General features: G+C 33.6%; 1 protein-coding gene across 1 annotated transcript in view; it reads left to right on the top strand.

Moving 5' to 3' along the window:
• LOC308640251 (A-kinase anchor protein 9-like) overlaps positions 1-27,624 on the top strand; it is a gene marked incomplete at its 3' end in the record, with an annotated part of 67,145 nt that overhangs the window by 13,491 nt on the left and 26,030 nt on the right. Inside the window, exons 6-9 of the mRNA XM_081312222.1 lie at positions 699-854; positions 1,620-1,796; positions 10,476-12,830; positions 20,475-20,589. Coding sequence (XP_081168348.1) covers positions 699-854; positions 1,620-1,796; positions 10,476-12,830; positions 20,475-20,589 — 2,803 coding nt within the window. The remainder of the gene's footprint in view (positions 1-698; positions 855-1,619; positions 1,797-10,475; positions 12,831-20,474; positions 20,590-27,624) is intronic.

Genomic DNA, 27,624 nt, shown 5'->3' with positions numbered 1-27,624 from the left:
ATTATCTCATTCATGAGAAAAATGGGGTTCTTGCGCATAGTATTAAGAATCCCATTTTACAACTAGAATTCAACTAATAGGGGTAACATGTATGTTACTTTGTTTATTTAACTTAATAAGATAGAGTAAAATAACTTTAGTGATTTCAGGATAGATGTTTTTCTAATGAGCCTGAAAGAAAATAGTGGTATAAATCACATTTTTTTTTAAAAAATGATGACTTAAACCCATTAAGAATATCAGCAAGTCCCTGTAAATATTCTCTGCAGTTAGAGTGACATCTCTTGTATTAAGTAATCAGTTATGAACTCAAGATGAAAATGGGACATTAATGAGGATGACATAATAGATTTCAGTTTCATCCTCTCCAAAAACAAGTTTGTGGTGTTGCCTGGTAACAGATTGGGGGAGCTCCCCAATATAAAGGCATTTGCTTCTAGAATTAGATATATAGAAAAGCCAGAACAAGTGAAAATTTTTTGCATGTGCACATTAATTTCTTTGAGATTGATTTGGAAGTAAAACAAATTTCTTAAAGCTCATAGCTTTCAAATGTGGGAGATAGCATATAAATTGTAAGAATTCCACTAATGTGCTTTGAATCTCATATTTTTTTAAAAAGTTGCTTGTAATAATGATAATCAGTTTTATGTAAAATATAAGCCTAGAATGTAATTCTTTTCTCTGATTTCCTTTAGTTACAAGAATTTGAAGCAGCAGTTAAACAAAGAGATGCTATTATCACACAGCTCACCGCCAATATACAACAGGCAAGAAGGGAAAGGGATGAAACGGTGAGAGAATTTTTAGCGTTGACGGAGCAAAGTCAAAAATTGCAGATTCAATTCCAACAAGTAAGTATTACAAGTAGAACAAGACTTACTCGATTTTTATAACGAATTTTTAAATTTTTTCACTTTCTAGAACAAATCTGTTATAAAGCCATTTGTTTATTCGTACTGGAAAAACTAGTGAATAAGTGTTATGTTAATCAAGAATTTAATTTATACTTCTTGGGTAGTTTCTTGCTGTTATTTTCTTTGTACTTTTCCCTGTCTCTATTTAAAAATTCTACAAAGTCTTATCAGGTGTATTTTTGCAGAAATTAACCTGCAGTTACACCCTACTTTTTCCAACCCTGGTATGGTTTTATGTTAATTAGGTTCTCAATTATAACTAGACTGACAACTGGATATATTCCATTAATCTTTAGTTGGAACTATAATCTAATTGCATTAAACAAAAGGGAGGAATTTAAGGTAAGAATACAGGCTTGTTTATAGAACTTAAGGGCAGAAATACAATCGGAACTCTGAGAGAAATTGGAACTAGAGTTTGAAAAGTCATCAGGAATCCAGGAAGAACTTTCAGTCCTCATTTTTCTCTGCCTGTCTGCCTGTCTTATTTCTCCTATTTTCTCAGCTTTATAATGTGAAAGGTAAATTCTTTGGCTCATTACCCAAAGTGCACATTACCTATCAGCATGTTGACAGCATGGAAACATGTTGACTGAGATTGTAAGCCTATGAAGTGAGCATACTTTCCAGAGAACCCCTGTGGGCTGAGGGTACGATAAAGTGTCACTTAAAATTTAATATTTTGAGGTTTCTATTTTTAAGTTACAGGCTAGTGAAACTCTACGAAACAGCACTCACAGTAACACAGCTGCAGATTTACTGCAAGCCAAACAACAGCTTGAAGAACAAGACCATCTATTAGAAGATTATCAAAAAAAGAAGGAAGACTTCAAAATGCAAATTAATTTCTTACAAGAGAAAATTAAAGTATATGAAATGGTATGTGTATCTTAAGGAAGTCAACCTACTTGTAGCAGCTTTGTAATTAACTTTAAAGTTTTTAATGGAGGTGTTTATCTTTTTTTTATGTATATGCACCACAAAATTTTATAATTGAGACAAACTCTTTGAGTACATAAAATAATATATTTCAAAAGCATTGAGAATTTTGTAGTAATAGTTTTAAATATGATACTACTCATTACTCTGCTCCTTAAAAGTGATCTGCCTATGTTAAACTGAAGTCAGGAGAATCTATTTTTATAACTAGGATTTCTATCCTTTTTCCCCCAACTAAATGTATTTCTTCTTACTTTAGCCATGATTATAAAATTCTGAAAAAGAAATTTTGTAAATTTAAACTACAAAAAAATGTGGTTGATTCTTTTTATTCACTTGAGTTATATTCCAGTTTGGGGAAATTATTTAGTCAATAAGAGCTCCTGGTAGGAAATGTATCACATGGATTGTAATCTTTAATCTTTTTTTTTTCAATTATTTTTTTTATTGGTTGTTCAAAACATTACAAAGCTCTTGACATATCATTTCATACATTAGATTCAAGTGGGTTATGAACTCCCATTTTAACCCCGTATACAGATTGCAGAATCACATCGGTTACACATCCACATTTTTACATAATGCCATATTAGTAACTGTTGTATTCTGCTACCTTTCCTATCCTCTACTATCCCCGCTCCCCTCCCTTCCCATCTTCTCTCTCTACCCCATCTACTGTAATTCATTTCTCTCCTTGTTTTTTTTCCCATTCCCCTCACAACCTCTTATATGTAATTTTGTACAACAATGAGGGTCTCCTTCCATTTCCATGCAATTTCCCTTTTCTCTCCCTTTCCCTCCCACCTCATGTCTCTGTTTAATGTTAATCTTTTCCTCCTGCTCTTCCTCCCTGCTCTGTTCTTAGTTGCTCTCATTATATCAAAGAAGACAGTTGGCATTTGTTTTTTAGGGATTGGCTAGCTTCACTTAGTATAATCTGCTCTAATGCCATCCATTTCCCTGCAAATTCCATGATTTTGTCATTTTTTAGTGCTGAGTAATACTCCATTGTGTATAAATGCCACATTTTTTTATCCATTCATCTATTGAAGGGCATCTGGGTTGGTTCCACAGTCTTGCTATTGTGAATTGTGCTACTATGAACATCTATGTGGCAGTATCCCTGTAGTACGCTCTTTTAAGGTCTTCAGGGAATAGTCCGAGAAGGGCAATAGCTGGGTCAAATGGTGGTTCCATTCCCAGCTTTCCCAGGAATCTCCATACTGCTTTCCAAATTGGCCACACCAATTTGCAGTCGCACCAGCAATGTACAAGAGTACCCTTTCCCCACATCCTTGCCAGCACTTGTTGTTGTTTGACTTCATAATGGCTGCCAATCTTACTGGAGTGAGATGGTATCTTAGGGTGGTTTTGATTTGCATTTCTCTGACTGCTAGCGATGGTGAGCATTTTTTCATGTACTTGTTGATTGATTGTATGTCCTCCTCTGAGAAGTTCAGGTCCTTGGCCCATTTGTTGATTGGGTTATTTGTTATCTTACTGTTTAATTTTTTGAGTTCTTTGTATACTCTGGATATTAGGGCTCTATCTGAAGTGTGAGGAGTAAAAATTTGTTCCCAAGATGTAGGCTCCCTATTTACCTCTCTTATTGTTTCTCTTGCTGAGAAAAAAAACTTTTTAGTTTAAGTAAGTCCCATTTGTTGATTCTTGTTATTAACTCTTGTGCTATGGGCGTCCTATTAAGGAATTTTGAGCCCGACCCCACAATATGTAGATCGGAGCCAAATTTTTCTTCTATCATACGCAGAGTCTCTGATTTGATATCAAACTCCTTGATCCATTTTGAGTTAACTTTTGTGCATGGTGAGAGAAGGGGATTCAGTTTCATTTTGTTGCATATGGATTTCCAGTTTTCCCAGCACCATTTGTTGAAGATGCTATCCTTCCTCCATTGCATGCTTTTAGCCCCTTTATCAAATATAAGATAGTTGTAACTTTGTGGATTAGTCTCTGTGTCCTCTATTCTGTACCATTGGTCCACCCGCCTGTTTTGGTACCAGTACCGTGCTGTTTTTGTTACTATTGCTCTGTAGTATAGTTTGAAATCTGGTATCGCTATGCCACCTGATTCACACTTCCTGCTTAGAGTTGCTTTTGCTATTCTGGGTCTTTTATTTTTCCATATGAATTTCATGATTGCTTTATCTATTTCTACAAGAAATGTCATTGGGATTTTGATTGGCATTGCATTAAACCTATAGAAAACTTTTGGTAATATCGCCATTTTGATGATGTTAGTTCTGCCTATCCATGAACAGGGTATATTTTTCCATCTTCTAAGATCTTCTTCTATTTCTCTCTTTAGGGTTCTATAGTTTTCATTGTATAAATCTTTCACCTCTTTTGTTAGGTTGATTCGCAAGTATTTTATTTTTTTTTTGAGGATATTGTGAATGGGGTGTTTTTCCTTATTTCCATTTCAGAAGTTTTGTCGCTGATATACAGAAATGCCTTTGATTTATGCGTGTTGATTTTATATCCTGCCACTTTGCTGAATTCATTTATTAGTTCTAGTAGTTTTTTTGTAGACCTTTTTGGGTCTTCCAGGTATAGAATCATGTCATCTGCAAATAGTGATAATTTAAGTTCTTCTTTTCCTGTTTTTATGCCTTTAGTTTCTTTCGTCTAATTGCTCTGGCCAGTGTTTCGAGAACTATATTGAATAGAAGTGGTGATAGAGGGCATCCCTGTCTTGTTCCAGATTTTAGAGGGAATGCCTTCAATTTTTCTCCATTCAGAATGATGCTAGCCTGAGGCTTAGCATAGATAGCTTTTACAATGTTGAGGTAAGTTCCTGTTATCATCCCTAGTTTTTCTAATGTTTTGAACATAATGGGATGCTGTACTTTGTCGAATGCTTTTTCTGCGTCTATTGAGATGATCATATGGTTCTTATCTTTAAGTCTATTGATGTGGTGAATAATATTTATTGATTTCCGTATATTAAACCATTCATCCCAGGGATGAATCCTACTTGATCATGGTGCACAATTTTTTTGATGTGTTTTTGTATCCGATTCGCCAGAATTTTATTGAGGATTTTTGCATCTAGGTTCATTAGAGATATTGGTCTGTAGTTTTCTTTCTTTGAGGTGTCTTTGGTTTCGGAATCAGGGTGATGTTGGCCTCATTGAATGAGTTTGGAAGAGCTCCCTCTTTTTCTATTTCCTGAAATAACTTGAAAAATATTGGTATTAATTCTTCTTTAAAGGTTTTTATAAAACTCCGCTGTATACCCATCCGGTCCTGGGCTTTTCTTGGTTGGTAGTCTTTTGATTGCTTCTTCTATTTCTTCCATTGATATTGGTCTGTTCAAATTGTGTGTATCCTCCTGGCTCAGTCTGGGCAAATCATATGACTTAAGAAATTTATCGATGTCTTCACTATCTTCTATTTTATTGGAATATAGGTTTTCAAAATAATTCCTAATTATCTTCTGTATTTCTGTAGTGTCTGTTGTGATATTGCCTTTCTCATCCCGTATGTTAGTAATTTGAGTTCTCTCTATTCTTTTCTTCATTAGGATGGCTAAGGGTCTGTTGATCTTATTTATTTTTTCGAAGAACCAACTTTTAGTTTTGTCAGTTTTTCAATAGTTTCTTTTGTTTCAATATCGTTGATTTCCGCTCCGATTTTAATTATTTCTTGCCTTCTGCTACATTTGCTGTTGTTTTACTCTTCCTTTTCTAGGGCTTTGAGATGAAGTGTGAGCTCATTTATTTGTTGGTTTTTCCTTTTTTTTTTTTTTTTTTTTTTTGAGGAATGACCACCAGGCGATGAATTTCCCTCTTAAAACTGCTTTCATTGTGTCCCATAGATTCCGATATGTTGTGTCTGTATTTTCATTTATCTTTAAGGATTTTTTGATTTCCTCCTTTATGTCTTCTGTAACCCATTGATCATTCAGTAACATTTTGTTCATTTTCCATGTGATGTAGGATTTTTCCTTCCTTCTTTTATCATTGATTTCCCCGGTAGCTGGTGCAAGAGACCTCAGTTGTCAGCACTGGTGGGAGCGGTAGCCGGGGGTTCCTTGCCCTGGGTCCTGCGCCACTCTTGATTCCCTTGGTCTGACTATCGTGCTCACGGGAGAGCTGGGAGGGGCCCTTAAGGTTTCCCCACTGTGTGGAGAGTGTGGGCTGGGGGTTACACACCTGTAGCCGCCGGTTTCAATGGAGTTATCTCCTCCACCGCATTCTGGTGACGTCAGTTCTCTGCCATGGTGGTATCCCATGCAAATGCCGACTGTTCGTTCCCTTTGCCGGGTGACCAATGCAACAGGTGGGTCCTGACTGGCTCTCCCAAGCCCCGTCTCAATCCTGTGGCCACTGCCTATGAAGGCTCGGTTGGTATTAACCTCCGCAGGTTCAGAAGGGCCGACCAGTTGTTTCAGCGGGATCATTTAGTGCTGAGTCACAGTTGTTTGTCTGAGAGACACAGGCGATCCAGGCTCAGTGTGTGTTCTGAGAGGCCCAGACTGTTCGCCCCAGATCCACATCAGCTCAGCATTGCCTAGTGATCCTGAGCAAACAGCATTTAGATGGTTTACGACTCCCTATGCCCACGCAGCTGAAGAGGTCAGAGACTTGATGTCTCCGTGCCCGCCGCCATGTTGTAATCTTTAATCTTAAAAACAATTCATGCTAGTAGATTCTATTTTTTTGTTTGTTTGTTTTTTTGAGAAGTTGAAGTTTAGATGTGATTTGCCTGAAGCTGCCCCATTAACAGGTGCCAGAGTTGAGATTTTGAGCTCCTTGCACTACACTGCATTCTGATCCTTGCCATCTCTGTCCTCTTTTTTTCTCTATGAGAGTTGAAACAAGGCAGTGTGATCATATAGTGTGATCATATCATTTGAATATAGCTGAACATCATTTTACAGTAACTCAAATTTCTTGCCATCACTCTGTGCGTGTCTACAAATGTCTATGAAAGCACCATTGTTATGGATTTGTGGGTTTCAAATAAATTTGAGCAAGTAGGCAAATACAGAATCTGTGAATAATGAAGATGCAGAATACGTATAATACTGCATATTTTATAAACATAGAAGATTCTACAGAAAGTTGAGAAATTACCAAGGCAAGAATATTGTTTGGATAACAAAAGCATTAACTAGCACTTATTAAGTACTTACTCTATAACAGGCAGTATTCAAAGCCTCTTACACATATTAATGCATTGAATCATCACTACAACCCTATGAGATAAGGGTACCTTTATCATTTACATTTTACAAATGATGGTACCAAGACAACGCAAGATGAAGGAAATAATCCAGGTGCAGAAGTGATGTATTGATAGAGCCAGATTTCAAAGCTCAGTTATCTGACTCCAGAGACTCCTCTTTGAAAAATAGGAAATGTACACATTAAAATTATGAGAAGGGCATGCTTTTCAACTAAGATAATTTAAAGATTATGCAAGTGTTTACAGAATATCTATTCTGTAGTAACCCTTGCAAAAGATATATGATGAACCTTAAGATGTCCCCTTTCTTCACTGAACCCATGGAGAGGTGTGGCATGTACACAAGTTACCACAAAATAAAAAATAAGTGCAGGTAACAAGTGTTATGATTGTTTTGACTAGGTCTGCTTTATGAGGAAAAGATTCAGGGTAGACATCAGCAGGGAGGTAATATTTGAGATAGATCTATAAATTGGAATAAAGTGGTATTTATATTTTGTTTACCCATAAATTGGTATAATATATGGAACATAATAGCTATTCAATACCTATTTGGTAATCAAGATAATTGTTTATGAATTCATAACAAATAGAGGTAGGCAGGATATTCTTTGTGGGGTGTGGAGTGGGCATAAAGACCCAGGCTGAAATGTTGAAAATGTATAGGGAGCAAAAAATAATTTACTTAGAAAGCAGTAGGCTTTGGAAGTGTCTTTCTGGAGGGTAAGAGTAGAAAGATAATCGAGGCCTAGGTTGAAAGTGCCCGGATCTAGGATTTTATTATCTCTTATTGTCACTAGGCAGTATAATTTCATATTATCTAAAATTTATGTAATTCATTTTAGTAATGAAAATAAACTGTTTATTTGAATGTTAGCAACAATACTTTTATTGTTCTTCTTATTATATTTTAATTTCTCAGTTTTCAAAAAATTGAATCCCTTTGACAAGTAGTTCTGTCAGAGCAGATGAAGTAACTATATTGATGGTCAAAGGCTCATTATCCTAATTCTCCAAACCTCCTGTGTTATAATAGTCACAAACAGGAAGTATATTATTCCCCACTCTTTCAGGTGTAGTTCTAAAAATAGAGGATTGCATCCTTGACTGAAGGGCTGTCAGTTTTGTAACATAGAACAAGTCATTTAAAACCATGTAATTTGAAAAAAGCTAAACAAAGAAAACTGTGAACTTGTGGTGTTTAATAGTTGAATGAAGAATTATGGTTAGTTATTTATTAATCATATTAGGTGTTGGACAGTGTTGAATTAAGTTATTTTCTTTTATGAGGAGTGTTCCTTTTATCTTATAGAAAATCAGGAAATAAAATTATAGCAGATTTTTATATCAGTGTTAACATTTTTCAAAACTAGTTATTATTTAACAGTTTAGCTAAAATTGACCATCATGAACTGATTTTACTTTTTAAAAAATTTTTTTAGTTGTAGATGGACACGATATCTTTATGTATTCATTTATTTTTATGTGGTGCTGAGAATTGAACCCAGTGCCTCACGCGTGTAAGGCAAACACTCTACCTCTGTGACCCAGCCCCAGTCCTGATTTTACATTTTATATAGGTTCCAAATGATTTATAAATTTATTTCTAGTATATGAATATATTTGTATAAAGTTCAGTAAAAATAAAATACCTTAATTATTTTATTTTAGCCTCAAACACATTCTGGGAAATAGAGGAAGTTTATCTTTATTGTACAGATAGAAATACCAGGATTAACAGATTAAACTAATTTACTAATGTTGCATTCTAGTGTAGAAATTAAGAAGGCTCAGCACTTGGTAATAACATATGATGTAATTGTAAAAGGAATATGTGACACTAAGACAACAGCTCATAGTCTCACTCAAGAGGCTGCACAAGATAACCTTGGTTTATGTAGTGCAAAATTTGGCCTTTATTTGTTAGGCTCAGAAGTCTTTTTTTTTTTCTTGAGCTATATCAGAGGTGAATTAGTTCAAGAGGTTAATGTTTAAGTCTAAATATAAGACTGTGAATTTACAATGAGAAATAATTATCACAAACTTCAGATTTTAAGCTCATTGGATTTTATTTTCTTTCTATGGACAGATTAATTTTAAAAGCCAGGTAATAATTTAAAAAGTTGTTTATTAAGTATTAGATGAAAGGGTGTTGGAGGAATCAGATCTTCAGTGGCAGGAGGTTGAGATAACCTGTTACATCCATCTCAGAGTTGTAATGTTCATGTCTGTAGACTAAACTTCTTAAATGCTCCTTGCTGTACCTCCCAACATTGTTTTCTACATTAAGTATGGCTTTTCGAGAGGGATCAGACTTCTCAAAGGTTGACAGTGCGTTGGTCTTCTTCCAAGAACTATACTCAATTGATCAATGCCTACATTTTCTTAGTACATTCATTCAAGGCGCCTAGAAGTCCTGTTTGGCAAGGACTCATGTCTTCTTAAGATAACTTTACTTCCTTACCCATATTTTCATCAGTTATATAGATTTCACTTATTTCCTTGGCTTTGGGAATACAGCTCTTAACTGTTGAATGAATATGCGTTAATATGTCTTGTCTTAGCCTAATCTCCAGTTCCAAAATTGAGTCCCCAGATAGGAACTGGGGAAAATTATCTGATGGTCTTTTATATTTCTGTTTGAACTGTGAGTCTAAGCCCAAGTTGGTATGCCGTAAATATACAGTAGTGGTCTTAGGTGTCACTTGATGTTTAGTCACTTAAGCATTGCATATCCCTAAATTTCTGATTCACTTAAAACCCCAGGAATGAAGTTAAGGAAGACTTAAAGGAATCCACTTTAGTTCTTGTTGTTTTTCTCATTTTATAGCACTTGTCCATGAAATACCTTCAAATCATTAGAATCCAGGGGAGGACCGGTATTTATTTATTTATTTTTTGTTTCTTCTGAGAATCCAGGGGAGGACTGGTTTTTATTTTTTTGTGTCTTCTGAGAGTGTCTAGAGAGTATGTAGTACTATAACTAGCCATCAGAAATACTTAATATTTAGAATGTTGACCAGTTAATAAGAAAAATGAAAATGTGATGGTTTATATAGATATTTTAGTCAGACTGGTTTTTGTTTTGTTTTGCTTTTTTCGTGGTGCTAGAGATCAAACCCAAGGCCTTACACATGCTAGGCAAATTAGATTGCATTTTTAAATTTAAATATTTAATCACAGCACAATATAAGAGAAATTTCTTCCCAAGAAGGGTAAAACTGTTATATTGTTTGCTCATATGTACTGTCAGGTAGATAAGTCCTAGGTCTCCTTGTACTGGGAAAAATGGGGGGGCAGGCCCAACAGTTGCTTTTTATAGAATTATATAAAAAGGAGACACCCATAAGAAGTTGCCAGAAGCTAAAAATGTCATTCTTATATTTTCATTTTCTTTTCTTTCTAAAGGAACAAGATGAAGTAGAAAAGTCAAATAAAAAAGAATTACAGGAAAAGGAGGCAATCATCCAGGCATTAAATATAAGACTAATAGAAGAAGAAAAAAAGAATCTTGAGCCAAAAGATCAAGTCACAGCCACTGAAAAATTAATAAGAGAATTACAAGAACAAATTGCAAGTATGAAATTAGAGCTGGCTAATTCTAAGCAAAAAGAAAGACAGTGTTCTGAAGAAATAAAACAGGGTACAGCTGAAGACCTTCAGAAAAGATATCATTACTCAGAATGCCAGTTTGAATCTGCTGTGGTACAGAGAATGGTGGAACAAGAAATGCAGAAAAGATTAGAACAACTCCGAGCAGAGATGGATGAAATGTATGGGCAACAGATAGTACAGATGAAACAAGAGTTAATAAAGCAACACATGTCACAGATAGAGGAACTTAAAGCACAACATAAGGAAGAAATTGAGAGTGTTTTAAAATCACATTTAAATATTACAATTAATGAAGATCAAATAAAGTTAATGAACGTGGCAATAAATGAACTGAATATGAAATTACAAGATACTAACGCTCAAAAGGAAAAACTCCAAGAAGAACTAGGAATAGTTTCAGGAGAAAAATCTACTCTGCAGAGACAACTTGATGACCTTTTGGAAGAATTGAACTTTTTAAGGGACCAAATTCAGAGAGCTAGAATGATAATAGCTGAACAAGAAAGTCAACTGAATGAAGCACATAAGTCCCTTAGTACAGTGGAAGCTTTAAAAGCTGAGATTGTTCTGGCATCTGAATCTAGGAAAGAACTAGAGTTAAAACATGAAGCAGAAGTTACAAATTACAAGATAAAACTTGAAATGTTGGAAAAAGAAAAAAATGCTGTATTAGACAGAATGGCTGAATCACAAGAAGCTGAATTAGAGAGGCTGAGAACACAGCTCCTATTTAGTCATGAAGAAGAACTTTCGAAACTAAAAGAAGATTTAGAAGTTGAACATCGAATAAATATTGAAAAACTTAAAGATAGCTTAGGCATTCACTATAAACAGCAGATAGATGGCTTACAAAATGAAATGAGACAAAAGATAGAAACAATGCAATTTGAAAAAGATAATTTGATAACTAAGCAGAATCAGTTGGTTTTGGAAATTTCAAAACTGAAAGATTTACAGAAGTCCATCATGGATTCAAAATCAGAAGAAATGACCCTTCAAATGCATGAACTCCAAGAGGAAATCGAAATATTAAGACGAGAAAAAAAAGAAAAAGTTACACTTGAACAAGAAGTTCAGGAATTACAACTTAAAATTGAATTATTGGAGAAACAAATAAAGGAAAAAGAGGATGACCTTAAAGAAAAGTTTTCACAACTTGAAACAGAAAATAACATTCTTAAAAATGAGAAAAAAGCTATTGAGGACATGTTGAAAATTTATGTTCCTGCTGAACAAGAAGAAAAATTGATTTTCATTGACTCCAGCAAGTCCATATCCAAAGATTGTAGCTGGCAAAAAGAAATGGAAATGCTTACAAAAGAGAATGAGGCCCTCAAGCAACAGTGCATTCAGCTAAATGAAGAAATTGAGAAGCAAAGAAGTACATTTTCATTTGCTGAAAAAAATTTTGAAGTTAACTATCAAGAGTTACAGGAGGAGTATATTTGCCTTCTCAAGGTAAAAGATGATTTAGAAGATAGTAAAAACAAACAAGAATTAGAGTATAAAAGTAAACTTAAAGCACTAAATGAAGAGCTTCATTTACAAAGAATAAATCCAGCTATAATCAAATTGAAAAGTGCCATGCTTGATACTGACAAAACTTTTGTCGCAGAGCCATTAGAAATCTGTGAAGTTGCTGAGAAAGATACAACAGAACTTATGGAAAAACTTGAGGTAACCAAGGGAGAAAAGCTAGAATTGTCAGAAAAACTGTCTGATCTCTCTGGACAATTAAAACAGAAACATGGTGAGGTTAATTTTCTCAGTGAAGAAGTCAAATCTTTAAAGCAAGAAAAAGAGAAAATTCTATTGAGATGCCAAGAGCTAGAACTCCTAATTAACCATCATAGAGCAGAAAATGTAAACATGTGTGATGTTCATTTAAGCTCTTTACAAGATGGAATAGTAACTATTATAAGCAAGGATTCTCAAGGATCATTATCTAATGTAGGTGAATATTTTGGAGAAGAAACAAAAACAGTAGTGGAAGAGAAAATTTCTTTTGAAAATGTGGCTATTAGAAGAGAAAGCAAGCAAGAACAGTTATTTTCACCATCAGTAACAAATGAATCCTCACCTGGGACAGATCAATCAAGTGAAAACGATAAACTCCTTCAGGAACTTTATGTACTTATATCAGAACAGGTATGTTTACTTATTTACATATGGTATAGCACAGTGAAAATGTACATTTCGTGCTAAAAAGAGTTTTCACCTTCTTAAAACAAATTCATAAAACAGAATGAAAGTGAATCATGTAATTCTCATTTGGATCTATCATTTATCATTTAATTTTCCTATTTTTTCTTAAACACTGTTTTTCTTTTAGCTAATCTATTACATATTCTGCTCAGGAAGTAAAGCAATATTTTCTTTGTAAAGACAATACTTTAAATAATATTGTTTAGAATCTCAACTTTACAAAAGTTATTGATTTTATAACTTAGTATTTTGTTGCAATTTCAAAGACTTTTAGAGTTTTTATTTCATACTGGTCTTTTTCAAGGTTCCACAATTGTAAACAAACTCTTGAGTGTTTTAGAACCTTATGCAGTTGTTCAATAGTTACAAATTCTTTTTCCTTTGTGCAAGAAAAACACTTAAGTCCTAGAGTTTTTTGAGTCTTATACCTGAGGAGTAAAAATAGTATTAATTCTCTGTACAGCTAAAGAAATAGAACACATAAAATAATAGGTTATTTCCTTTTATGTCAGCTATTGATATTAGAAATAACAGAAAAGTCTGATGTGTATCTTCAGTATGATAATGCTAAATAAACTTTTTATAATTAAAAACATCTTTTAGCTATAGATGGACATTTTACCTTTATTTTATTTATTTATAATATGGTGCTGAGGATTTAACCCAGTGCTTCACACATGCTAGGCAAGCTCTCTACCACTGAGCCACAACTGTAGCCTGCTAAATAAACTTATGTGTTTCTAAAACTTAGGTAATAAATATCTTTTGCAGATATAAGAGTTTAGTGTTGAAACAGAGAAGAAGTTAAGGAGTATATATTTCAGTGAGGAAGACAGGTAATAAATTAGAAAATAAGACAGAAATATTGTTACAGTCTATGAAGAAATAAAATAGGGTATTGTGATAAAATAAAACAGGGAAGCTCACAAAAGAAATTGAGAATGATGGGTGGAGGTGGGTGGTGGTCTGGAGCTTGGAGGAATTAACATTGAACTGAGATTCGAATGAGAGGGAGGAGGCTGCATTATGGAAATTAGAGTAGTTGTACCATGAGTAAGTTTGAGGAACCGAATTGAAGGCCTATGTAGTTGAGTTTGAGAAGAGTTTGAAGAAGGAAGAAACTCAATCATAGGGAGCCTTATAGACTTTGTAAGTTTAGATTTTTATCCCTAAGTACAATAGGAAGTCATCGGAAAGTTTTCTGTTTTTATTTCTACTGACATGTTTATGTTGATGATCTTATCAAATGTGGTCATACTTTACGTTTTTAATAACTTGAATAGAGCCAAGAAATTCAAATTGCTTAACTACTATTGCTATGATAAATATTGCAAATTGTTTTTAAAACTATAAATGGTGGTGATTACTCCTAAAAAATGTCAGACATAATTTAAATTTTATTAAAAAGCATTATTCAAAGAAGACCTGAATTTGAAGCACATTTGTCAAATTGGTGAAATTTTCTTAATAGGAATTTTGTTTCTGTATTGAAGATACTTGCAATGGTATTTAGATACTCTCTCCTTGAAATTAACTAAACAAAGTGAAGAAAAGCAAGTCTGTAAATTGCTCCCATTTATCATTACTAAAATAAACTCCATCATTGATACAGAGGGGAGTAAGGTATGTATGCAGGTGGAGGGAAGCTCACAGAAGAAATTGAGCGGTGACTTACATAGTGATACTGTTTACTTGTCTGAAATACTGCAGAGGCAACAAAATACTCCTACTCTCAGTATTAAACTTAGTAATTAGAGCAGATATATCTCACTGAAACCAAAATAAATGTGGCTGTTAAGAATTTTTAACTGGCCAGCTGCAGTGGCAAACGCCTGTAATCCCAGCTGAGGGAGGCTGAGGCAGGAGGCTAGTGAGTTCAAAGCCAGCCTCAGCAACAGTGAGGCGGTAAGCAACTAAGTGAGACCCTCTCTCTAAATAAAATACAAAATAAGGATGAGATGTGGTTCAGTGATCAAGTGCCCTGAGTTCAATCCCGGTACCAAAAAAGAAAAAGAAAAAAATAATTTTTTAACTGAAAAGAAAGAAATGAATAGTTTTGGAGTATAATTCCAGATTATCAGAGAATCTTTTCAACATTGGGGTGCAAGAAATAAGGAGTGGCAGGAACATTATAGATATTGGCTAATTATTGATGCTGAGAGAAGCCATAAATTCAAGTGTGTGTGTTTAAAATTGGAGGTAATCATTGGTATTGGAAGAGATACTAGAGCTTAGAAACATATACTGGAGCTTAGAAACCTCAAGAGGAACCATAATATCAGTTCTGTGAGTGAAGAGACACTACTATATAGGCTATATAGACAGCTGCTATATCCCTAGTACCTAGAATAATGTTTTGCACATGATCAGCAGTTAATAATGTTTTACGAATGGACAGATGAGGGGTGAATAGGGGAAATAAAGCCGTTTTATCAAGAATCAGCAGTGAATCAGGATAGGCCTTCATGTTAGAATGAAAATCAGAATAGCTTTTGTCGCTTGCTATTTAGCATTGTTCTATAAGCCCTAACCATTCCAAAGATAAAAAGATACATGGCATAAATAGAAATAGATAATTCACAGGTGTAATTAAGAAATTGAGAAAAAAAATCTAAGCAAATAAACCAAAAAACCTAATGTGAAATAAATGTCAAAATTAGCCAAAAATATGTAAGACCAATACAAATAAAATTAGAATACTTTAATGAAAAATATTTGAATAAATGAAAAGTCTCATTTCTGAGTGGGCAATTTTTTATATTATAGAATATCAGTTATCTCTAGATTTATCAAACTTAAAAAGTTACGGAAATTTGACTTAATTGGTTTATAGTTCAGCTGGAAGAGTAAATGCACAAGTAGAGCCATGAATATTTTTTTTTAAAGTAGAATGTATGTAACATGATATGTGAAAAATAATTTTTAGGTTTAAATATTATCAATTTAATAAATGAGATATTGAAATGAGTTAAGTATTCAACAGCATAGAAAAGTGTCAAGAATATCTACATTCAAAGGAAATAGAAGGAAGGAAATAAAGAGCAAAAATAAGGGAACTTGTAATAAACAAGTGGGAAAATTTTTCAAGAATTTTGGAGGTTTATTATTTGAAAAGATTATTTACAGGTATTAGATCTCCAAAAATATGACCAAGGGGAAAACACATAAACAAAATCGAGAATGAAATAAGGATATAAGTACAGGTACCACAAGAAATTTTAAAAGTCATAAATAATGCTACAAATAATCTCTGCCAATAGATTTGAAAATATAAGCAAACTCTAGATGGTGTTCTGGAAGAATATAAATTACCAGAACTAATGCAAATAGAAATGAATAAGTTCAAATGACCATTAAATAGAAATGAATAAGTCAGGAATCATTAAAGAGTTTGAAGTAGTGGTCAGAAATTTTCCCTTTTGCCTCATCTCAAACCAAAATTCTAGACTTAAGACCATTTTACAAGTGATTCTTATTAACTCTCCAAGAACAAAAGTGTAATTGTCCACTAAAATAGGATTAAAGAGAGAATGGAAGAAGAAAGGAAAGAAGAAAAACTGAAGAAAGAAAAACCACCCGGTTCACCTTAGAAGGCCAATCTTAATATGAAGTCCTGATAGAAATTGTAAAGAAAATAAAATTGTAGAGTAATCTAACTTGTAAGTGTGGTTGCAGAAATTCCAAATAAAATATTAACAAGTTATATTAAGAGTGGACAAATAGTTAAACATTTGAAAAAAAAATCTGTGACTGTAATCTCTACATTTTTATGTAGCAAGACAAAATCCATGATTATTTTAGTACATAATCAGAAAAAAATTCATAAAAAATTTGACAACCCATTTATAAGTTAAAAAAAAAGCTTTAGGAAATCAGGAATAGCAGGGAAATTTTCTAGTCATGATGCTGATTTTCATCAAAATGTTGACAGATTATATTTCTGATGGTGAAATTTAGAAGCATTTCCATTAGAATCAAGCATAGGACTAGGATACATACCCATTGTCAACATTACTATTGCAACATGGTTTTGTAGTTCTTAGTGAATGCTTCTCCAGTTCTTGCAATATGACAAGAATAGGAAATGAGAAAAAATATGAACAGATCAGGCAAAACTTTAAACCCAAGATAAGATGTTTTGAGTTTTTGTTAAGAAAATTATAAAATATTGAAGGACACAAAGACCTGACTGTGTGCTAATACATATCATATCCATAATGGAAAGATACAAAGAAAAATATCAGTTCTCTCCTAATTAATAGTTCTAGTCAAAATTACAATAAGGTTTCTTAATGAATGTGGACCACTGATTCTAAAATTGATATAGAAGAGTAAATAGCCAAGAATACTCAAGACAATCCTAAAAGTATGTATTTGTTATCAAAACTTATTACAAAATCATTATAAACAATATGGTTTGATGCCAGGATGGTTAAGTAGATCAGTGGAATATAATGAAAAGCCCAGAACAGATCTGTATCTTGTAAAAATTTAGTATGTGGCAAGAAGGCCCTACAAATCAATGAATCACTTAGTGAATCTCTACTACATTCCAGGCACTGTTCAAGTCATTCATAATTTAACAGTGAATAAAAATGGTCAAGGAAGAATAAAGTTTACTTTTTAGGGTTTAGATGAACATTAGAAAATACAGACAAATATTTCTGGTGGTCTTAAGTGCTATGAATAAAATTACAGTATGATAAGAAGAATAAGATCCCTAAGTGTAGGGCTTTTTTTGCATAGGGTAGGTCAAGGAAGACTACTTTGGTGAGATAATATTTGAGCAGAGACAAAGGAAATCAAAAAATAAATCAAATTAGCAGAAGAAGCTTAGAGTATTCAAAATTGTTTGGGAGGAAAAAAAAACAAAATTGTTTGAGCACAATTGACTTTTGATACTAGAGGTTAGAAGTTAGGGAATTAGATCCTTGTTGCTTTAGGGAAAAAAAATCAGGTTGGTTAAAAATGTACACATAAGAAGAAAATAGAATCTTAAGATAGGGAAAGACTTTTAATAAAGACAAAGCATGGGAAAAGATTTAAAATTTTTATTGTATCTTTTAAAAACAATAATGTAAAACAGATTTGAGGACTGGGACTAGATATTTGCCATGTATGTAAGTTGCAAACAAAAGCTATCAAGAATATAGAAAGAACAATTAATGTAACAAGAGGTCCAAAAATAAAATAATAATGTGCAAAAGATGTGAAAGACATGTGCCTGAATAGGAAATCAAAGTATCTAATAAACATGAAAATATTCTTTCAACCTTACTATTCAGTGTAAAAATAAAATAACATTTTATACCCATTAGGTTGGTGAAGTTAGTCTGATATAAAGAATGGTAAGGATGTGAGTATATAAGTACTCAACCTTCTGGAAGCATTGTAAATTAGTACTGTCATATAAAAATAATTTGATCAAATCTAGCACAGTTAAAAATGCACTATATTTCTAAGTAGTTCTCAAAGTGTGGTTCCTGACCAGAAGCACAGCATTACTTGGTAACGGGTTAGAATTCAAAGCTCTTTGACCTCTCCTGAATCAGAAACCGTGCGGATGGGGATAGGTTCCTAAAGTAACCTGTTTTAATAAGCATTCCAAGTGATTCTGATGCATGTTACATTTGAGAACCACTAATTAGAAAGAAATTAGCGCATTTATCTAAGGGCATGTGTAAGAATTTAACAGCAGTATTTTTTTAAATATCCAAAAATTAGGAATAAACCAATTTATCTCTTGAAAGGAAATGGACAAATTTTGGTATAGTCATAATACCACAGTTAAAATGAATTAACCTGTTGCCTACATGCTGCTAACTTTTTGTTTGTTTGTTTGTTTGTTTGTGGTACTGGACATTAAACCCCCTGTTACCTACATGGAATAATACCAGAGACATATTGAATAAGAAAATAAATTTGTAAAATTAATATTATTTGTGTAAGTCCATAAAAATACAAAATATGCAGTGCATTGAGAATGCAAAATGTATTGTAATGAGAAGTGATAATGTAAGAATTGGACTGGATTTGTAGCAAATTATGATTATGGTTGCTGTGAGGAAGGAGTGATGAGAACATAGAAGTGTATAGGGAGTATAGGGAATGAAAAAAATAGACAAAATATTATAGTACTTGTTAATTTGTGTTTTGAGTTTATTGCTTGCATTTTTTCCATATTTAAAATAGTATTTTAAATCCAGGCATGGTGGTGCATGCCTGTAATTCCAGGTGTTTGGGAGGCTAAGGCAGAGGAGGATTCTAAGTTCAAGACCAACCTTTGCAACTTATTGAGACCTTGCCTCAAAAAGGGCTGGAGTTGGGATTGTGGATCAGTGGCAGAGCGCTTGCCTCACATATGTGAAGCACTGGGTTCGATCCTCAGCACCACATAAAAATGAAAATATTGAAAAAAAAAGGGCTGGAAATGTACCTCACTGGTAGAGAGCACCCCTGGGTTCAATTCCCAGTGCCATGAAAATAAAATGTTATTTGAAAATAAAAATGAAAGATAAGGAAGAATCAAGACAACATGAGAGAAATTGGTATGAAAATTTGTTCTCCTGGTCTCCTTGGCTAACTACTCTTACACAGCTGTAGCCGATCCATTGCTGATAGTCCTCTTAGGGTTTTTAATTGGACCCTGCATCTTTAACTGTTTATTTAATAAGATGTATAAAACAAAAAATACATTCTGTAAAACTGATGGTCCTCCATACTCACTACAGTAGCTGTAAACCAATGATGATTAATTAATGATTTGACTAGTTCCATAAAACCAGTGGGGAATGTTATAGGCCAGGCTATATAAGCAATGACCAAACAGATTTCATTTTACCCTGAGACTCCATATTACATAAGAAGTGCTTCTCCCATAGGAAAGCCCCATCACTGTACCACATTACTAATTGCCTAGCATAGCCTATTTGCAATACAGAATAGCAGTTCTTACACAATGTAAAATTGTTCTCTTTGGTTCCCATTTTCCTTGGGCAGTGTACCTTATTGGGGAATAATTGATTAGATGTTAGTAGCCATTCTTTAATTTGTATTCAACTAGGGTCACTTTGATCCATTTCTCTTTTGATTATGATTATGAAAAAATCCCAGGAGAAATGAATGAGATGAAAATTTGATTAAGACATTGCATTGTTTCGCTAATGGCTTTATTCAGCTTCTGTACTACTTCTTGCTTGCTTGCTTGCTGGTTGCCAAGTCAATCTGGATGTGGTTTTCGCCTTTAAATATCCTAAAATGTTGAGGCTCTAGGCTGTTTCCTGCAGAGACAACTTGTTCCTGTAGGGAGCAGTCCCAGACAGTCAGAATAAAGACTCTCCAATATGGACAAATTATAAGCTATACCAAATATCAAAATTTGCTATAAAATTGAGGTAATGATACTACTCTCCTTGAAAAAAGAAGTAGCTCAGTATAACTGAATGAAGAATGAAGAAAAAAATGTCATTGGTTCTCTTATGAAGTTTTAAACTATAATTTATTTCTCCTCTTGTTTTAGTATATGCAAAAAGTAAATTATTTTATAGTAAATTATTTTAAATTTTTCTAATATATATTCACTTTCAGAATGATTTAAGGCTACAGATGGAAGCTCAGCGCATATGCCTTCCACTGGTTTATTCAGCTCACGTGGATCAGGTTCGTGAATATATGGAAAATGAAGAAGATGAAGCTGTTTGCAGTCTTAAAGAGGAGCTTATTTCTACTCAAGAGGAAAAGATCAACGAACTTCAGAAAATATACCAGTTAGAACTACAGAATGTAAAAACACAAGAAACAGGTAAATAATTTCTGACTTATAATTACCATGAAGCATCACTTAGAGTCCACCATTTCATAATTCTGTCCTTAGAACTCACAGGGGAAGGTGACTTGTGTATCTAAGCCCTAGTCTTATTTGTTCATATAATCATTGGATATTCATTCAAGTGCTAGAGAAAACTAAAATTGCTGAGTCATTTTCCCATAGGAAATCATAATCTATTGGGAAAGCATATATAAAATAAACTGAAAATTTCTGAAATATAATGAATGGAGGGAGAAAAAAGAGTCTTGTCTTTCCTGGGGAGATGAGTAGGATGAGGGTATGGACAAGAGTAATTAGGTTGGAAATTTGGGGAAGGCTATGGAGTCTTAAGCATTGAGCTCTATCTAAGATTGCATCCATTTGGGAGAACTGGGAGTTCAGGTCGTGTTAGCTAGAAAAAACTGGAGAGATTGGAAGGAGCTTGATCAGGAAAGGTTTTATGTACCCTGATGAAACATGTTTATGTTTTATGCTATTGGTGATAAGACCTACAGCAGGATTTTAAATAGTGGGAGTAACAATAAGATTTTTATTTTAAGGTGATACCATTAGGATCAGTTGGAAAGGATGAAATTATTGATGGGAAGACCAGCCAGATTGAATTGAGTATGATAGAAAGTTAAGTTCAACACTTAGAGTTAGGTTTTAGTTTGTCGTTAATGTTAGCAGAAATTAAGGATGATACCCAAGTTTCTAGCTTAAGAAACTAGAGTATGGTTCTAGTCATAAAAAGGAACCAATTTGTGAAAAAAATAATAAATTCAGTTTTAAATATATTGAGTTAAGAATAGAATACTTACTGACTTTGAAAAAATATATAGGAGTTAGTTGAAAATAGAAGTCTGAAACCTGGGAGAAAAATTTTAAGTATGAGGCAAAGATTTATAATCAGCATGAATGTCAAGGACAAGAGGTCAAGGACAAGAATGAGTTATCCTGGGAAACTAGAGAGTGAGTTAAAAGACCAAGATGGCATAATGGAAAGCAACAATGTTAAGGGACCATACAATGAACCATAAACAATTAGTCACAGTTAATGTTTTTCTTTCATGAATATTTGGCTAGTTAACTAGACTTCTTGTGTTCAAGGTATCTCTAGGCCTTTACTTTTGCTTTTAGGAATGAGTTTTATTATTGGAATTGCTTTGGTGAACAGAATAGAGTTTCAAGCATATCAGATAATACCATGCTTTTTCACTTCAGGGGTTCTTTGAATATAGTAATATTTTAAGTTTGTATTTTTTTTAATTGATATCTTCTTGAGGTAGTCTGTCCACTATTTCCCAAATTTCATGTTAACTAATGGTTCATTTAATTGGCAAAAAAGTTAGTTTAGTGATTAACTATCAGCATTTTTTAGAAATAAAAATAAAAGAGGAAAGTGAAAGGTATGAACTACTCTCCTCTGGTCCCTTTTCAACACCTCTTTTGTTTCATGTTTCTGAATTGTTTTAATGATATAAAATTGTTGAATTTAGAGATACTATACCATAAGGATAGGAGAAATGATATTGAATCACACTGTTTTCTTGTTTTCATCAGTCAGAATGAGTCAAATTAAAACCTGAGTTTCACTCAAAACATTTTTCAAAGAATAAATATTTTTATACATTGAAATAAAATGATTGTTATTTCACTGAGAAGTTTGTATTGAAATGTGTATTGTCTTCTCTTCCTGTTATCTTCTCTGTAAGATACCAAAAAAATTAAACAACTTGAAGAACAAATTCAAGAATTAGAAAACTTCATATGCTTTTTGCGCCAACAATTGAAAGAAACTAAAGAAAATCATAGGGCAGAAATTTATTCTCTACAGGAGAAGCTTCAAGCCATTAGTGAGGCCAGGGTGGACCCAAGGTATCTATTTACTTAAAACTTCATTCAGCGGTATTTGTAGCTTAGTAACAATGATAGTATCATCTGGAATGGTTATTTTAAGAATAAAATATAACTTTAACAAAGAGATAGGATGTAACATTTTTGAGAAATAAGAGCAGGAGATAATTCTGTATCTTTGAAATGTGTGAAATAAATGTTGGTATAAACCAAAGACATTTTATTATAGGAATTTTACTTATACTCTTATAAAGATGTTATTATTAATCTATTTTCTGAATTAAAATAAGTCAGGTAGTAGACATTTACTTGTTTATTCTATGCCTAGGCTTTGATATGTTGATGTGGTGAATACTTAAATAATCTAAGTATGATCATTCCACTATGACTTGAACATACTCCATTTGATTGTCTAATTGCTCAAATTCATCATGTCCCAAATAGAACCCTGATCTATGAGGAGAGAAGAAATGATTTTGAATTACCACTATTTATGTTTTCTTGGATCAGGATCTTCTAAAATTTGCTCCTTCTGTAGCCATCTTCATCCATCATGACTCCTTTCTGTCATAACTCTCTGCCATTCTATGAAAAAATCTTTTTTTTTTAACCTTCAAAGTACATCAAAACTGTGCCACTCCTTACTGCTCCACTGGTCCCTGCCATTGTTGTGTGTTTCACCTGGATTACTCAACTTCTGTTTACAGTCTGTTCTCTATATAGTCAACACAAGCGCCAGAACCTTTGCTTTTATAATTTCAGTTACATCATGTTACTCTAATCCTCTTCTGCTCTTTACAGTCTCACTAGGTCCTGAGGACCATGACATCTTTGACTTTCATTTCCTACTGTCTTTCTTATCACTTACTATTCTCAAACCATATAATCCCATGGGGTTGGGGTTGGAGCTCAGCGGTAAAGCCCTTGCCTGGCTTGTGTGAGGCCCTGGGTTTGATTCTCAGCACCACATATAAATAAACAAAGTAAAGGTCCATTGACAACTAAAAACAATTTTAAAAGATTAAAAAAAACCTCATACAACCCCACTGTGATCCTCAAATATATCACATATCAGTACGCTTCTGCTTTAGGGATTCATTGGCTTTTTCTTCTACCTAGAATGATTATTCTCCAGGTATTTGTATGCCCACACCCTCATCTCCTTTTGGATCTTTACTTAGATGTCATGTTCTTACATAAATTGAAATTGTCCCCAAAGAGTCTGTGTCTTACTTTTCTACTTCATTTTTTCTTAAAATTATTTGTTTTATATGTACACATACATTATAATCACTGTGTGTGTGCATGTATGTGTATATATAAATAATGTATGTATGCACTTTATATATCCAAATGTATATAAATTTAGAGGAAGTATTGTTTCATTTTGTTTGTCTTCAATTAAGGAATTTAAGCCTTTTTAAAAAATATTTTTATTAGTTGTCATTTTATTTATTTATTTACATGCAGTGCTAAGAATTGAACCCAGTGCCTCATACACGCTAGGCAAGTACTTTACCACTGAGCCGCAACCCCAGCCTAGGAATTTAAGCTTATCTTTGTCTATTTAAGTCACTGATATATTCTAAATCCACATGATTCCTAAATACTAATCTTACCTTATTGTATAAGATTAGACATTTTAAGAAAACATTTTTACAAAGTATTGAATGCTTATATAACAATACAGAATTCAGACATACATACCAAAAGATATGTGGGTAGATAAAATTAAAATTAAACTAATTGTAAGTTAAAATTAAACTAACTGTAAGTTAAGAATCTTCTCTTTACTATTGCCACACTTCATTTCCAATATAAACAATCACTCTTACTTTTGATATGTATTCTTTCAGACATTTTCCTATTTATATAGACATATATGTTAAAACAGGTTTTTAATTCAAGTGAGAATTTACAAACTTTTTTTAAACTCAGTAATATATCTTAGATATATCTTTATATACATACATACATGTGCGCGCGCACACACACACGTGTGTGTGTGTGTGTGTGTGTGTGTGTGTGTATTGTATCAGGGATTGAATTCAGGGGCTCTTAATCACCAAGCCACATCCTCACCCCTCTTCTTTTTTTTCAGAACTACTGTTTTTATTTAAAATAACTCATGTTCAGATCTACCACATACCAGTTGGGTAATGTTAGACAAATCAAATTTAATGAACTATTATTTCTATATATGTAGTTTCAATAACTAATTATTTTTTTTAGTTCTAGCAATTTTTTTTTTTCTAACTAGTTATCTAAGACAGTAGGATGCATTTTGACATCATACATAAATGAAGTATAACTTCTCATTCTTTGGTTGTACATGATGTAGAATATGTGATGTAATCATATATGCACCTAGGGTAATAATATCTGATTCATTCTACTATCCTTTCTTCCCTCATAACCCTTCCCCTCCCCTCATTGCCTGTTGTCTAATCCAAAGTATGTTTATTCTTCCCTATCCCCCCCACCCCATTGTGAATTAATATCCACATATCAGACAAAATATTCAGCCTTTGGTTCTTTGGGATTGGCTTATTTAGCTTAGCATGATATTCTCCAGGTCCATCCATTTGCCACCAAATGCCATAATTTCATTCTTCTTTAAGGCTGAGTAATACTCCATTGGGGAGATATATATCACACTTTCTTTATCCATTCATCTGTTGAAGGACACCTGGGTTGGTTCCCTAGTTTAGCTATTGTTAATTTAGCTGCTATAAACATGATGTGGCTGCATCACTGTATTATGCTGATTTAAAGTCCTTTGAGTATAAACCTAGGAGTGGGATAACTGGGTCAAATGGTGGTTCCATCCCAAGTTTTCTTAGGAATCTCCATGCTGCTTTCTATAGTAGTTGCACCAATTTGCAGTCCCACCAGCAATGTATGAGTGTATCTTTACCCCCACATGCTTGCCAACATTTATTGTTGCATATTTTTTCTTTCTTTCTTTTTTTTTTTTTGTGGTGCTGAGTATTGAACTAGGGCCTTGTGCATTCGAGGCAAGCACTCTACCAACTGAGCTATGTCCCTAGGCCTGTTGCTCATATTCTTGATAGTTGCCATTCTAACTGGAGTGAGATGGAATCTCATTGTAGTTTTGATTTGCATTTCTCTAATTGCTAGAGATGTTGAACGTATTTTCACATATTTGTTGATCGATTGTATGTCTTCTGTGAAGTGTCTGTTCAGTTCCTTAGCCCATTTATTGATTGGTTTGTTTTTCTGGTGTTTTTATTGTTTTTCAATTTTTTTTTTAGTTGTCGAACCTTTATTTTTTAAATTTATTTATATGTGGTGCTGAGAATCAAACCCTAGGTCCCTCGCACATGCCAGGCAAGCGCTGTACCACTGAACCACAACCCTAGCCCCTGGTGTTAAGTTTCTTGAGTTTTTTTATATATCCTGGAGATTAATGCTCTGGGGTGTATGTGGTAAAGGTTTTCTCCCATTCTGTAGGCTCTCTCTTCATGTTATTGATTGTTTGATGTGAAGAACCATTTTAGTTTGAATCTTTTTATTGATTCTTGCTTATAGTTTTTGTGCTCTAGAAGTCTTGTTAAGGAAGTCAGTTCCTAAGCTGAGATGGTAGAGTTTGGACCTACTTTTTCTTCTGTTAAGTGCATGGTCTCTGTTCTAGTGCCTAAATCTTTGATCCACTTTGAATTGAGTTTTGTGCAAGATTAGAGATAGAGGTTTAATTTCATTTTGCTTCATGTGGATTTTCAGTTTTCCCAGCACCATTTTTTAGGCTATCTTTTCTCCAGTGAGTATTTTTGGCACCTTTGTCTAGTATGAGATAACTGTATTTATATGGGTTTGCCTCTGTGTCTTCTATTCTGTATCATTGGTCTATGTGTCAGTTTTGGTGCCAGTGTCATCCCATTTTTTTTTTGTTGTTGTTGTTGTTATGGCTCTGTAGTATAATTTAAGTTCTGGTATCATGATGCCTCTTGCTTCACTTTTCTTGCTAAGGATTGCTTTGGCTATTCTGGGTCTCTTTTTTCCAAATGAATTTCATGATTGCTTTTTCTAGTTCTACAAAGAATGTCATTGGAATTTTAATAGGAATTTCATTAAATCTATATAATGCTTTTGGTAGTATGGCCATTTTGACAATGTTAATTCTGCCTATCCAAGAACATGGGAGATATTTTCATCTTCTAAGGTCTTCAATTTTTTTCTTTAGTGTTCTGTGGTTTTCACTGTAGAGGTCTTTCACCTCTTGTTAGATTGATTCCAAATATTCTGTTTTATTTTTTGACTATAGTGTGAATGGGGTAGTTTTCCTAGTTTCTTTTTCAGTGGCTTTATCACTGATTTGTTGTATCATGCATTTGATGTATGGTTGTTAATTTTATGTCCTGCTGCTTTGCTGAATTTCATTCATTAATTCTAGAAGTTTTCTGGTGGATTTTTTAGGTCTTCTAAATATAGAATCATATTGTCGGCAAATAGTAATAATTTGAGTTCTTTTTCTATTCGTATCCCTTTAATTTCTTTCTTCTGTCTACTTGCCCTGGCTAGTTTCCAGGATTATATTGAATAAAAGTGGTAAAAAGAGGGTTTTCTTGTCTTACTACAGTTCTTAGATGGAATGCCTTCAGTTTTTCTCCATTTAGAATGATTTTGGTCTTGGGTTTAGCATGTGTAGCTTTTACAGTGTTGAGATATGTTTCTATTATCCCTAGTTTTTCTAGTGTTTTAAACATGAAAGGGTGCTTTATTTTGTCAAATGCTTTTTGTGCTCCTATTGAAATGATCATATGATTCTTCTTGAAGTCTATTAATGTGGTGAATTACATTTATTTATTTCTGTATGTTGAACCAACCTTGAATCCCACTTGAATATGGCGCACTATTGTTTTAGTCAGCTTTTTTATTTCTGTTACTAAAGGATCTGACCAGAACAATTTTAGGAGAGGAAAAGGGCTCATGGTGTTATTTGAGGGCTCATGGTGTTTAGACACCTTAGTCCATAGAAGGCCAGCTCCATCCCTTGGGCTTTGAGGTAAGGCAGAACATCTGGAAGGAGAGTGTGGCAGAGGGAAGGAGCTC

The sequence above is a fragment of the Spermophilus citellus genome (genome assembly GCF_964194105.1).
Source record: "Spermophilus citellus genome assembly, contig: SCAFFOLD_91, whole genome shotgun sequence".
NCBI lineage: Eukaryota > Metazoa > Chordata > Mammalia > Rodentia > Sciuridae > Spermophilus > Spermophilus citellus.
Note: the sequence above shows the minus strand (reverse complement) of the source record. Positions and strands in the feature narration are given on the sequence as shown.